This window comes from Citrus clementina, unplaced genomic scaffold (assembly GCF_000493195.1).
Source record: "Citrus clementina cultivar Clemenules unplaced genomic scaffold, Citrus_clementina_v1.0 scaffold_6, whole genome shotgun sequence".
NCBI lineage: Eukaryota > Viridiplantae > Streptophyta > Magnoliopsida > Sapindales > Rutaceae > Citrus > Citrus x clementina.
In genome coordinates, this window is record NW_006262139.1 from 14,678,738 (window position 1) to 14,692,836 (window position 14,099).

The following is a 14,099-nucleotide window of genomic DNA, read 5'->3' on the forward strand; positions in this document are numbered from 1 at the left end:
AGGATCAGGCTACGGTGCAACTGTGTTACCGTGCCACAGTTACATCCAGCCGTTGGATGCATTGGATTAGTGGGGTTCACTGGCATCTAACGGCTGGATGCAACTGTAGCACGGTACTACAGTTGCACCACAGGTTTCTCCTAAAAATTATTGACACATATTAAAAAATTATTAGTTCGTGATTTTACATCATGAGATAACATGGAATATCAAATATATTTTAAAATTAATTTCTCTGTAGTCCGACACATGCCTACCTAGTCTCAAGATTACCGATGAGATTACGGCATCAAAAAACTATTTATTTGACAAAATATATTTCTGTTACTCGTTTATAAAAAAAAGTTGCATAAAGTGTGTTGGAAATTACAAGTTCTCATCTCATTACTGATCCTTCCTTATCACACGTGGCGCGCTTATATAAATTAAGTTGTCATTTCATTGCGGTTGTTAGTTGCAGAAAACAGTAACACAGCAAGACCCTCCGCCATTATAACTTGCAATCCAAAACTATCCAGGTATTTTAGATAAGATAGGAATGGTTGCTTTTTGGCCTTCTAACCAATAGGGGGAAAAAAATGTCAGATTTTAGAGAGAAAAGATGGTCTCTCAAGGGTATGACGGCCCTTGTCACAGGTGGAACCAAAGGGATCGGGTTTGTGCTTTCTCTTCTTTGCCTTAATTTTCCTGAATCAATCCAATTCTATTCTTTTTTTTTTTTTGTTACAATATAAGTTGTTAATGAACTGATTGATCAGATATGCCGTAGTAGAAGAACTAGCAGCATTTGGAGCAATAGTTCATACATGTTCCCGTAACGAAACAGAGCTCAATCAAAGAATTCAAGAATGGAAGAGTAAGGGGCTTCAAGTGAGTGGCAATGCATGTGACCTGAAAATTAGAGCTCAGCGAGAGAAGCTGATGGAGACTGTCTCGTCTCAATTTGATGGCATGCTCAACATCCTTGTAAGTTCTGCACAGCTGCCATATTCACGAAGAAATTTTTTTGTTAAAAGCCGGGGACCATACGGGAGTATACATTAGATAGATTAGGAAGTAAAATTATTTTTCCAAAAACTGCTTCAATTTCAAAGTTTCTCTCTGCTTATGTGAGTAATAAGGTTGCAACTCTAATGAGTCTTTTGCTTCTTCAAACTCAAGAACGCTTTATTACTGAAGATCATTTTCTCAGATTAACAATGCTGGAACCTTCATACCTAAGGAAACCACAGAATTTACCGAGGAGGATTTCTCAACTGTAATGACTACCAATTTTGAGTCTGCTTATCATGTGTCTCAACTTGCACACCCCCTCTTAAAATCATCAGGAAATGGAAACATCATATTTATATCCTCTGTTGCAGGCGTTATTGCTATACCAATGTGTTCCATAGCAGCATCGAGTAAAGGTACAGTCCAATATTTTCTTTTAATATCTAGTTCCAAGGAAGTCTTTTAAATGCTAAATAGTCTTCTGTACTCCAGGGGCGATGAATCAACTCACAAAGAACTTGGCATGCGAGTGGGCAAAAGACAAAATTCGTGTGAATTCAGTTGCACCATGGATCATTAGAACCCCACTCATTGATAAAGTATTGGTATATACCCATTCCCTTCACCCTTTTCTAAGATTTGCTATATATCTATGTTATATTTTCCTCATTCCATATATCTAATTAAAAAGATCCATTAAAGTATTATGCTCCTAAGTTTTAGCATACAATTACTATGGAAATCATGTCAAATATAATCCTTTATTTCCAACCAATAAAGCATAAATATATAAAGAAAAAATTCACAGGACTAGAATTCCAAAGCACCCCATTATGTCAAAGTCGGCAGTGCCGCTTGCTTGTATCTTCTGAGTATGCAAATCTCTTGCATTTGGAAGAAATAGTGCTTAACAGCTTGTATTAACTATTAATTTTCTATTCTTTCAGAAAGATTCTACGTTTCTGGAACAAGCAAATCGCATGATACTCCGTACTCCTATCCCCCGACCTGGAGAACCTACTGAGGTTTCATCGGTGGTGGCATTCCTATGCTTCCCAGCTGCTTCATATGTCACCGGGCAGGTTATTTGTGTTGACGGTGGATACTCTATCACTGGGTTTTAGCGCCACAGGCAGCGAAAATTATCTTTGGAACGTCTTCACTGTCTTGTGTGCCATTCTAATAAGCTCTTTTTAAATAAAGAAGATTCTGTGTTACTTTTGAGTTGTTTACATTGTCAATTGTCCTGAATTTTGCAACCTTCCATCTTTGATAAATAATAAATTTCCAATTTAAAAGACTCCTCTGAATCCTTTTAGATCAAGAAATGTACTCCATGAATCGACAAGAAATACGAACCTATCAGCTACTAAAATCCAACAGTATGATATCTGATGCTCAGATTAAAATGAGATGAATTTATTTGGGTTGTTTTGGCTAGATTCACCCCAAAGTTAATACCTGCTTACATCACTTTGATCATCAACAGTTATAACATTTATGCATTTCATCACAAGTTAGCTATTCCTATACATCATTTTGTTTCTCCTTCTTCCCCATCAATCACTTATTGTGAAGTGTTGAAAACACGTGTTGGGGGGACTTAGTATAAGATTTTTATGTATCCAACCCAAAAAACTAGCATTTTAGGTGGAGTGACCTACCATCTTATAAACCCAAGCATCTCCCCTTTACTAGCCAATGTGGGACACAACTCAACAATCCCCCCCTCGGACGAAACCACCGCCGAACTCCGGTCCTTTCGTCCGACATACCTGAGTTGTTCCACCACCACATTCCGGATACTAGGATCTAGCTCTGATACTACTTGTTGGAGGGACTTAGCATAAGATTTATAGGTATCCAACCCAAAAGACTAGCCAATGTGGAACACAACTCAACAATCCTCCACTCGGACAAAACCACCGTCGGACTCTGGTCCTTTCGTCCGACACACCTGAGTTGTTCCACTACCATATTCCGGCTACTAAGGTCTAACTCTGATACCACTTGTTGGAGGGATTTAGCATAAGATTTCTATGTATCCAACCCAAAAAACTAGTCTTTTAGGTGGAGTGACCTACCATCTTATAAACCCAAGCATCTCTCTTTTACTAGCCAATGTGGGACACAACTCAACAATCCCCCCCCTTGGACGAAACCACTGCCGAACTCCGGTCCTTTCGTCCAACATATATGAGTTGTTCCACCACCACATTTCGGATACTTGGGTCTAACTCTGATACCAAATATGTTAGAACTCAAGTTAGAATGGAAGAAGATTCTTATCTCAGCAACAAGAATTAATAAATCTGATAATTCTTCTGTTATTTCAGAGTTCTCCAATTCGGGTTTGGAGTAAACCACAATGACAAATCTTATTTTTCCACCCCCAACTACTTGTTTTACAACTTATTAAATAATGAAGCAAAGCAACGGCTAACTCCTATTTTAACTCAACTATTGAAGCTACTAACAAGATATAGAGATTTTCCAGCACAAGACTCGGTCCTTTATGCATCCAACACTTAACCAAGCCTTTTAGCCCCTACGTCATTAGTATTGCTCACATCCAGAAGTGCCAGATACTTTGGATTAGGCTTCCTAGCCCCGGTGGTTTTGCGAGGTTCAACAACATGGCATGGCAATCTATAAAGAATTTATCTTATTGGTTAAGCTGTCGGTGATAGAACAAGTACAAAAAAATTGTTCCCTAATGAATTATAATCAAGTAATTGAAGCTGATAACCATGTGGAATCGACTTGTTAAAAATAGAAATTTCATAAAGTCATGAGTTTGGATAAAATCATGCTCCTGCCAATATCAAAGGTCTACGAATAATAAATGGCCAAAATTTGAAGTCTATGGTCACCAGTTAAGAGGGTCTATCCGCCGCTCTGCGGCAAGAGAGAGAAATGATAATAATATAAATGGTGGGGCACTGTTAAGTTAACATATAATCTTCAACCTCAAATTTTTGACAAACCAACCAGACCTCATACCAGTTACTGAGAGATAAAAATTTGTCAGTCAATATGGGTAATGACAGTGTCTAGGTCTTTTCTTGCTGTGCACGCTGTCTCTGTATTCTGCTTTTGCTTACTGGTGGCTGTTCCTGAAGTCCTTGGTGTAAGGGCTTCTACAGCTGCCAGGAATGAGACAGACCGCCTAGCCCGCTTCTGCTTCTTTTCAAGTCAATGATTATTGATGACTTGGGGTTTTAGGCTCATGGAATAAATCCCTCCACTTTTGCCGTTGGCAAGGTCTTGCATGTAGTGGTAGGCACCACCAGAGTCTTGGACTTTCGGTCTTTTAAACTCATAGGTTCTGCATCACCTTACATTGGAAATTTGAGCTTTCTAAAAGAACTACATCCCCAAAACAAGAGCTTCATCCATGAAATGCCTTCAGAAATTGGTTGTTTACGGAGATTGGATGAACTAAATCTTAACAACAACTCAAACATGATGGGAAATCCTGCTAATATATCCGGTTGCTCAAACCTTGTCTGGATGGAGCTAGTGTTGGAAAAATCACTGTTCCTTCCAAAGATCTTCAAAGACTTATGTCAACCAAATAATAAAAAAAAAATTGAATGATAAATAATATCAATCACACAATACAAGATTACATAAAAAACTCTAAATTTAGAGAAAAAACTACGACCGTTTTTAAAAGAACTATTTGAAAAAATTTTATTAAGGGAAAAAATAATTACAATCACGTTTTCAATAATTTTTCCATCAGCCAAGCCCCACATTCTTAGTGATTTGGATTATTTAATTTGAACTGTATAGCCAAATAATGGCTTCATAAATCAACAATATCGACTTCAACATTCAGCGAAAGCGGCACCAAAACAAAAGACGCAAGCCCGCAAATTTCAAGGCAATAAATGCTTCGTCCGACTCTCTCAGTTTTGTCAAAAGAAAGAAACACGGCCCACTCTCTTGAATTTGCTTTGCGTGTGGCTCCCACTTTCTTATCACCACGCTTTGTGGATTCTGACTTTGTGGACTCAGACAGGTGCAAAAAATATGCTTACAAAATTAGAGTATTAAATTTATATTTTAAATAATTTGTAACTAACCAGTAATTATTGTGTTAATTATTTTCATTTAAAATATCATCATTAATGAGATCATTTAAATATAAATTAATGAACGATACTACCATGAACGACACTATTATGTGATGTTTTTACTCGTAATTTTCATTATAATAAAATAAATAAAATGAAATAATGTTTAAAAACAGTCATTCACTTCATTCTTATTTGGTATAATTTTTTAATTGGCCAAAAATATTTTTTTTAATTTCAAAAACTTTTTTATTTTTTAACTTAAAAAGAGTTTTTGAAGATTGAAAAAAAAAAAAAACTTTAGCTCAAATTTTAAGCACATGGAAGAAGAGGATGTTGATATTTTTAAAGAATTTCTAATGTAAACCACTACATTGATCCAATGGTTCATGTAAATTACCAATGTCAAATTTTAGCCATTAAATTAATCCAATGGTTCAACGAACAGTTGGTAAAGAAAAATCATAATATTAATAATTGTCAAGTCAGTGGCGTGTACAATTATCTTCCACTTCCGCTATCGTTACTTGCTCTAAGCATTTACATTTATCAAGTATTTTTTATAAGAGAGGAATAGTTGCATTTGCATACAATTGATCGAAAAAAATCATGTCTGATTGTAGAGGCCAAAGGTGGTCTCTCAAGGATATGACAGCCCTTGTCACAGGTGGTACTAAAGGCATCGGAAAATTTACATCAATAACCATAAACATTTTGACTTTTTCCATCTTAACCCGCCAAACAAACTTCTATCAACATTAGCCATAAAAAGACCTTTGAGACTAAAATATCCCTCTCTCTTATCTCTCCCCAAACAATCTCTCTTTCTCCCATCTCTCCCAAACCGAAGAACCTCCCATCATTGGCAGCCGTCGCTGGGCAACAGTGGGTGTGCGCGCGCCCGTGCAGTCGCACCAGTTCTGCAGTGATCTTCCTGACAAGGCTAGGCCTCATTTCTACAGTGATCTTCCTGTCGATGCCAAAAACATTGTTGTTCATATTACCATCATTTGTTCTATTTAGGAAGCCGAGATATTGAGATGCAGCAGCGCCTTGGATGCCTGCGGAAGGCATGAAGATGAAGACCAGACCATGGCCTGCAATTCTAAGTTGGCTAGCAGTCTGGCAATATATAGTTGCTGCAGCAACAATAAATCGAAATTTTCTTCAAACATTAAATCCCAAACTAGAGAGTTAAGGCCCCATTTGCCGAGTGGAAACAAAAATACAAGTGATGAATTGCAAATAGATTTTTCAAGTTTTGGTGCGACAGGCGCTTTGTGCGACAGGCAGCCTGTCGCCAAATTCACCCACGATTCGCAGTTCACTGAAACTCTCGAGCAAGTTCAGAAAATAATTCATACCACTATGTGATGCCGATTAGTGTTGGATTCGGATAAATTATGATCGGATTTCATTTTTATCGTTACCTTTTGCCGTCGTCGTTGGTTGATGATTCAAGAGTGGAAAGCTGGCTTTGGTTTGACGAAAGAGGAGAAAGAAAGTTGCTTTTGGTTTGTAAAGAAGGGTAATTTGGGGAGAAAAGCGTGTGTTTGGCTAATATTGATAGAAAAAAATTGAGAGGGTTAGTTGTGAAAATAGCAAAAGTTTTATGGTTATTTTCGTAAATTTCCCAAAGGCATCGGGTTTGTGCTTTCTTTTCTTTGCTTCAATTTTCCTCTCCTAATTCAATATTATTCTATGTCCTTTTGTTACTATTTATGTTGTTAATGAATTGATTGATCAGATATGCTATAGTAAAAGAACTAGCAGCATTTGGAGCAATAGTTCATACATGTTCCCGTAACGAAGCCGAACTCAATCAAAGAGTTCAAGAATGGAAGAGTATGGGGCTTAAAGTAAGTGGCTCTGTATGTGACCTTAAAGTTAGAGCTCAGCAGGAGAAGCTGATGGAGACTGTCTCTTCTCTGTTTGATGGCAAGCTCAACATCCTCGTAAGTTCTACAGCTGCCATGTTCACAAAGAACTTTATTTGTCAAGAATCATGACATCAATTGATGAAAAATGATATTTTATCCAGAATATATGATGCTACCATTTTTTTTTTTAACTGTAAGATCATATGGTGTGAAGGTGTATCCTGTTCCCATAGTAAATATTTTTTTTTCTAGATAAATACCAGTACTAAATTGATACTAAAGCAAAAGCGATCATAATTGGAATTACATATATTTTGGACCTTGTCCCACATAAAATGGCAGAAAAAATGATAAGAATCAGGATCAAAACCAGTGAATTAGATAGTTAAGATAGACAAAGGAATAAGAAGCTGACTTCATATGAGAATATAATATGAGATGGTTTAGGAAATAAAATAATTTTTGTAAGGACTGCTTCACTTTCTAAGTCAACAAGGTTGCAACTCTGTAGTCTATTTAGCTTCTCCACACTGAAGAACTGCTCTATTACTGATGATCATTGTATCAGGTTAACAATGCTGGAATCAGCATTCCTAAGGAAGCGACAGAATTTACCATGGAGGATTTCTCAACTATAATTACCACCAATTTCGAGTCTGCTTATCATCTGTCTCAAATTGCACACCCACTCTTAAAAGCGTCAGGAAATGGAAACATCATATTTATATCCTCTGTTGCAGGCGTTATTGCTTTACCTATGTGTTCCATCTATGCATCGAGTAAAGGTACAGTTCAATATATATATATATATATATAATTCGAAAATCTAGTTTCAAGAAAGTCTTTTCGATACTAACTGAATAGTCTTCTGTACTTCAGGGGCGATGAATGAACTCACAAAGAACTTGGCATGCGAGTGGGCAAAGGACAAAATTCGTGTGAATTCAGTTGCACCATGGATGATTAGAACTCCACTCCTTGATAACTTTGAAGTATGAACTCATTCCCTTCACCCTTTTCTGTGATTGCTATATCTTTTTGTTCTATTTTCCTCATTCCATCCATCTAATTAAAAACACCCATTAAAGTATTATGCTCCTAAGTTTTAGCATACAATTACTATGGAAATCATGTTACACATAATCCTTTATTTCCAGCTAATAGAGCATACATATATAGAAAAAATTCACAGGATTGAAAGTCCAAGGCACCCCATTATGTCAAATTAGGTAGTGCCAATTGCTTATATCTTTTGAGTAAGCAAATCTCTTGCATTTGGAAGAAATGGTGCTTAATAGCTTATGTTAACTATTAATTTTCTTTTCTTTTAGAAAGATTCTACGTTCCTGGAACAAGCAAATCGCTTGATACTCCGTACTCCTATCCCCCGTCCTAGAGAACCTAACGAGGTTTCGTCAGTGGTAGCATTCTTATGCTTCCCAGCTGCTTCATATGTCACCGGGCAGGTTATTTGTGTTGATGGAGGATATTCTATCACTGGATTTTAGTGCAATTTAAGGTCTTCACTGTTATGTATACCATTCTAATAAGCACTCTTTCAAAAAGAGAAGATTCTGTATTACTATTGTGTTGTTTAGATTGTCATCATTGTCCTGAATTTTGCACCTTTCCATCTTTGATAAATAATAAATTTCCAAATTAAGAGATTCCGCTAAGTCCTTTTAGTTCAACAAATGTACTCCATAAATCAACAAGTATGAACGTATCAAAGAAACACAATAGCTGGCTAGCAAACCAAGAAATATGATGCCTAACGCCTAGATAAAAAAGGAGGCGAATTTATTTGGGGTTATTTTTGCTAGATTCGCCTCAGAGAGGCAGAGAGTTAACAGGTGTCATTTTCTTGCATGTTCCTCCCCATCAATCACTTTTTGTGAAGAGTTGAATCACGGCACGGCAATCTACAAAGAACATATCTTTTTGGCTAAGCTATCGGCCAGAGAACAAGTGGAACAAAATTGTTCCCTTTACCTTCAAGTAATTGAAACTGATTACCATGTGCACTTGATAAAAATGGTAATTTCATGAAGTCACAAGTTTGAAGAAAGTCATGCTTCTGGCCAAAATTTTGAAGTCTATGAGTACCAGTTAAGAGGTTCTGACCTGCACTTCGCGATAGGAGAGAATATAAATGGCAGAACGCTAGTAATTTTGACACACACACACACACACATAAAATCTTGAACCTCAAATTTTTGACAAACCTACTCTATCCTATTCCAGCTACCCAGAGATGAAAACTATTCCATTCAATACGGCATAAGAGGGACTTGGACTTTTCTTGCTGTGCTCGTTGTCCTTGTATTGTGCCTTAGCCTACTGTTCGTTCCTGAATCTCTAGTTCCCAGGAATGAGACCGATCGACAACTAGCCCTGCTTCAATTCAAGTCCATGATCATCGATGACCCTCTTGGGGCTTAAGGCTCATGGAATGAATCCATCCACTTTTGCCAGTGGCATGGTGTTACATTTAGTCATAGGTTGCACCAGAGAGTCACCGCCTTGGTTGTTTACGGAGATTGGAAGAGCTGAATCTTAACCACTCAATTGGTGGGAAAATTCCTGCTAATATATTTGGTTGCTCGAACCTTGTCAGGATGGAGCTATTCCGTAACCAATTGGTTGGCAAAATTCCTTCACAAATTGGCTCCTTGTCAAAAATTGAAATTCTCTCTTTATATGTCAACAGATTGCCAGGAAGCATACCATCTTCTTAGGGAACATCTCATCCATTAATGGACTTTTGCTGACCCGTAATAATTTGGATGGGACCTGATTCTTTACGCCGTCTGAGGAATCTTATGTTTCTGGGGCTGAGTGGAAACATGTGCTGTCTGGTACTATTTCTGACTCAATCTTCGATATCTCTTCCCTTACAACTCTTGATTTCGGAAGCAACTAAATACACCGGACCCTTCCCATGGATTTGGCAGTCGTCCTCCTCAATATCCATTCGTTCAGCTTTGCCGTTAACCAAATTACTGGTCTTATTCCACCTTCAATATTCCAATACCTCCAAGTTGGAAATATTTCAAGCTTTGTAAACAAACTAACAGGGGATGTGCCTTATTCGGAAAAGCTGCAAAAGCTTAATTACATCCAACAAATCTTGGGAGTAGGAGAGGGGATGATTTAGGCTTCCTTTGCTCTCTCACTAATTCAACTAGCTTAGAGCGATTACTGCTACTTGGACGCATAAGCAACTTCTTGTTTGGCTTTCACTTGACAACAAATAAAATATTTGGAAGCCTCCTAGCTGGGATTGGAAGTTCGTTAACTTGCTGGTACTATTAACAAGCAAAGACGTAAATTTCACATTTTGTTTTCCGTAAAAAAAGGCTGATTATTTTATTTGTATGTTTCTTTCTTAATTCTTTCGTTATACGAATTCGTAGGGAGAAATAAATACGTGGGTCATACGCATACAAGCCGAAATGTCCATTGGGTAATTGTTTAAGAGACGACGAATTAAATCTAACGGCCTTTATTCAGCCACGCACCGAGCACCGGCACATTGAGAAACGATAAACAAAAAATTACTTAGGCTCCGTTTAATACAGCTTATTAAAGAGAGTTTATAACAGTAGAGCTTATAGTAATAGAGCTTATATCAATAGAGCTTTTGGATAAAAAATCATTAGGTGTTTGGTTGTCATTAAAAAAAGTACTTTTAAACTATTAAAATATGTGATATTTTTTATATTATATATTTTTTATAAAAACTCTCTAACCTCTATTTCCAAAAGTTCAAATTTTAGGTTTTTGCTAATAAAGGTAAATTAGCTTATTTAAACTAAAAAAAACTCTACTAAAAAAATAATCAAACACCATAAAAATTTTAAAAAAATACTTATGCAATTAAATAAGCACTTATGACTTTTAAATAAGCCATACCAAACAGGCACTTAACGAAATCAAATCATAAGATTAAAATATTAAATAAAGAAATTCTGCTGTTGGCCCTCCACGTGTCAACAACTAGACAAAGAAGCATTGAGAACGAGGAAGGTCCAAGTCTAACCTTGATCTTCCAGAAAGTTCCAGCGGACTCGTGGAGTAGAAGGAATAATCCAGAAACGCGGTCGTGATCCCGCCACGTGTCCGGATAAATATGTGGCGTCCGACGTGGCATACGCCATATCCTTGTAATTGATACGCCCCGTATATTTGTTTAATCTTAATCTTAATCTTAATTTTTTTTTTTTAAGGCATCAAGATTCTCATTTACCGTTTATTTTAGTTCTCTTGTAAACGCAAATCTCAGCCAAAGAAACCAACAAGACTCGATATTGAAGCCTTGAGATTTTGTTTTATTTGCTGGTGATTTTCCCGAAATTCTATCGTTTTAATGGAAATGAATGGAAGTAAAAGAGAAGAGAATGAGAAAATGGAGGAATGTAAAGAGACTGTCGTGTATATGTGGGGATACCTCCCCGGAACCTCGCCGGAGAAATCGCCGATCCTCTCTCCGATTCCGGCCCGCCTATGTGGCGGTGACTCGTGGAAGGACGTTTGTGGAGGTGGCTGTGGATTCGCTCTGGCCACTTCAGGTCCCAAATTTTAACTTCAACTTCTGTCTTCCTTTTTTTTTTCTTTTTTTTTTTGGGATTTATGTTTGCGAATATTGACCGGTGTTGATTTTGAATTTTAGAATCGGGGAAGCTGATAACGTGGGGTTCGGCGGATGATGAAGGTCAAAGCTATTTGACTTCAGGGAAGCATGGGGTAATGCAGTGATCTTCTAATATGTTAAAGATTGAATTTTGTAATTTCATTTAAATTGATTAAGCGTCCTCCTTTTGCGGCACATTATTAAGGAAACTCCAGAACCTTTTCCTCTTCCTACTGAGGCTTCAGCAGTGAAGGCAGCTGCTGGTTGGGCTCATTGTGTCTCAGTTACAGGTACTTTCTTTAACGAGATTCCTGAACTAGAAGAAAGAATGCAGATTAGAGAAAACATACACTTTCTTTGCCTTTGACAAGTTGATTTAGTTTTGTACTATTCAACATCATCTATAAACATATTTGAGAATTGCCAGTTTTGTTCTTTCAGCAGTATATATAGGAATTTAGCAATAATTTGATGACAGCATGCATTTTTAAGCTAGTTAAGTAATGGCTTTATTCTAATCTTGATGGGATTTTTTAGTAGATTTAGTGCACAAATTCTGTTTCCGGATCTGTTTCTTGTTTGAACAGGGTTCAAGTAATGCTATGTCATTTTTCAATATGCAGAAGCAGGGGAAGTATACACATGGGGCTGGAGAGAATGTGTTCCCTCGGCAAAAGTCACCCGTGATTTTGGTAGCGCAGGAAGCTTCCAAAAGGACTCTACTGGGAAGCAAAGTGCATTGCCAACCGAGCAAGGTAAATTTTCTTTTTTTGTTTTAACTTTTGTTTTAACCCCTGGGATCTCAAGGAAAATTGAGAAGTTGGCCTTTCCAGTTATTTCAAACTAATGTTATGAACTTACGACGGTTAAAATATTCATGGTTGGCCCAAAGTCTCATGCCTTGAATGTAACTGTTGGGACAGCACCTCCGTCTGACAAGAGGGCCGGAGAGGAAGTTGTAAAGCGAAGAAAAACGTCATCAGCAAGAGAAGAGTCTGAGAACCCAGCATCTGGTGATGAATTTTTCACATTGTCCCCTTGTCTTGTAACTCTAAACCCTGGAGTAAAGATCACCAAGGTTGCTGCTGGTGGACGCCATACTTTAATACTTTCAGGTAAAAGCCTTGAGTCTGCAGAGCCCAAACGCTTAATATTTTCCGGTATTTCTTCGTGGTCACACTACATAGTTTTGTAGGTTATAGGAAGTACGAAGCTATTGGAAGATTTTTGATGTAAAGCAAGATTCCTGATGCATCATGTTTTTACCAAAGTTTCAGATATGGGACAGGTGTGGGGTTGGGGCTATGGAGGCGAAGGGCAGCTAGGTTTGGGTTCCCGAATAAAAATGGTGCCAACTCCTCATCTCATACCTTGCCTCGAGCATGCTGCTTCTGGAAAGGATAGGCCTTTGCTGGTTCGTCAAGGGAGTGTGAACTCATCTGGAAAAGCTGGCAGAAGTTATGTGAAAGAAATTGCCTGTGGCGGTCGGCATAGTGCTGTAGTAACAGGTCAGCATTTGATGGCTGATTTTTTAGTCACCAAAATGCTGGAAATCATTTTAAACCTGAAGAACAATTTTACTGGATTGGTCTGTTATGGTCATGAGCTATGCTATTCCACGTAACGATGTTAATATGATTTATTTCAGATATGTCTTATCCCATAGCTCGCTAGATGGATCACTACCATTGGTTAGCAAATTGTTGCTTTCTAGAATGGGTTTGATAATAGTGGTGAAGTTGTTAACTAGTTGTTGATTTTAATATAGTCTGATTGGTCCCTTAATTTTCTTATTTTGTAGATGCGGGAGCACTTATTACTTTTGGCTGGGGACTTTATGGGCAGGTGAGCTAGTATTGGCTTTTGTTGAATGATTGATAGCACTCATTTTTGCATACAGTTTCACTGAGCCTTTTTTTTTTTTTTTGATATAACTGCTTAGGTTGAGTAATTCTTAAGAGAGCCCAACATCTGGATATGACTCTATATAAAAATGTAGGTACTAGCACCCAGAAACTGCACTGTTCATATTTATTGTGGCCCTTATATTCCATGCTTCACTAGAGCTGATACTTAGGGTTGATTGGATTCTCAGAAAAAGATGTCCACATACAATTTGTATGGAAGAGAACTTTCTTCTTTCTTTTGTGCAATTGGGATAATGCATCTGCATTTTAATCAAGATAGTTTGTACTGCTTGTTTTATAGATTTTCAGTTGTCCTGACTAAAGTTGTCTCTTCTGACATTTATGTGAGTAGTGTGGACATGGAAGTACGAATGATCAGCTGAGACCATCTTATGCGTCCTCTTTAATGGGTATTCAAGTAGAACAAATTGCCGCTGGACTGTGGCATACCGTGTGTATCTCAGTGGAGGGTCGTGTGTATGTCTTCGGTGGAAATCAGTTTGGACAGCTGGGAACTGGTGTTGATCAAGCTGAGGTATATGCCACAAGCTATGTCTAATGGGGTTCTAGCCGGCCAATTGCATCTATAATCTGCATAAATAAC

At 37.6% G+C, this 14,099-nt stretch overlaps 3 protein-coding genes across 6 annotated transcripts in view; all 3 read left to right on the plus strand.

Annotated features, from left to right (window-relative positions):
• Positions 1–525: 525 nt before the first annotated feature.
• On the plus strand, positions 526–2,284 carry LOC18039130 (tropinone reductase homolog). The gene is made up of 5 exons (XM_006429097.2): positions 526–655; positions 759–966; positions 1,193–1,409; positions 1,486–1,598; positions 1,941–2,284. Exons 1-5 carry the CDS (start codon positions 579–581, stop codon positions 2,115–2,117), a joined length of 792 nt encoding a protein of 263 aa, XP_006429160.1. The 5' UTR covers positions 526–578; the 3' UTR covers positions 2,118–2,284.
• Positions 2,285–4,036: 1,752 nt separating this feature from the next.
• On the plus strand, positions 4,037–8,472 carry LOC18038881 (tropinone reductase homolog). Its single transcript, XM_024182568.1, has 6 exons — positions 4,037–4,123; positions 4,219–4,532; positions 6,823–7,030; positions 7,524–7,740; positions 7,835–7,947; positions 8,287–8,472. The coding sequence occupies exons 1-6, from the start codon at positions 4,037–4,039 to the stop codon at positions 8,461–8,463; spliced, it is 1,116 nt and encodes a 371-aa protein (XP_024038336.1). The 3' UTR covers positions 8,464–8,472.
• A 2,692-nt stretch (positions 8,473–11,164) lies between these two features.
• The window catches only part of LOC18038882 (ultraviolet-B receptor UVR8), a 4,987-nt gene continuing 2,052 nt past the window's right edge, over positions 11,165–14,099 (plus strand). For 2 of the 4 annotated variants that reach the window (XM_024182729.1, XM_006429102.2), the window contains exons 1-8: positions 11,165–11,526; positions 11,628–11,701; positions 11,794–11,878; positions 12,212–12,343; positions 12,512–12,703; positions 12,860–13,096; positions 13,390–13,433; positions 13,848–14,030. In XM_024182729.1, the coding sequence (XP_024038497.1) occupies positions 11,325–11,526; positions 11,628–11,701; positions 11,794–11,878; positions 12,212–12,343; positions 12,512–12,703; positions 12,860–13,096; positions 13,390–13,433; positions 13,848–14,030 (1,149 nt within the window). In that variant the 5' untranslated portion in view covers positions 11,165–11,324. The remainder of the gene's footprint in view (positions 11,527–11,627; positions 11,702–11,793; positions 11,879–12,211; positions 12,344–12,511; positions 12,704–12,859; positions 13,097–13,389; positions 13,434–13,847; positions 14,031–14,099) is intronic. The other 2 variants (XM_006429101.2, XM_024182730.1) reach the window with 2 other exon arrangements.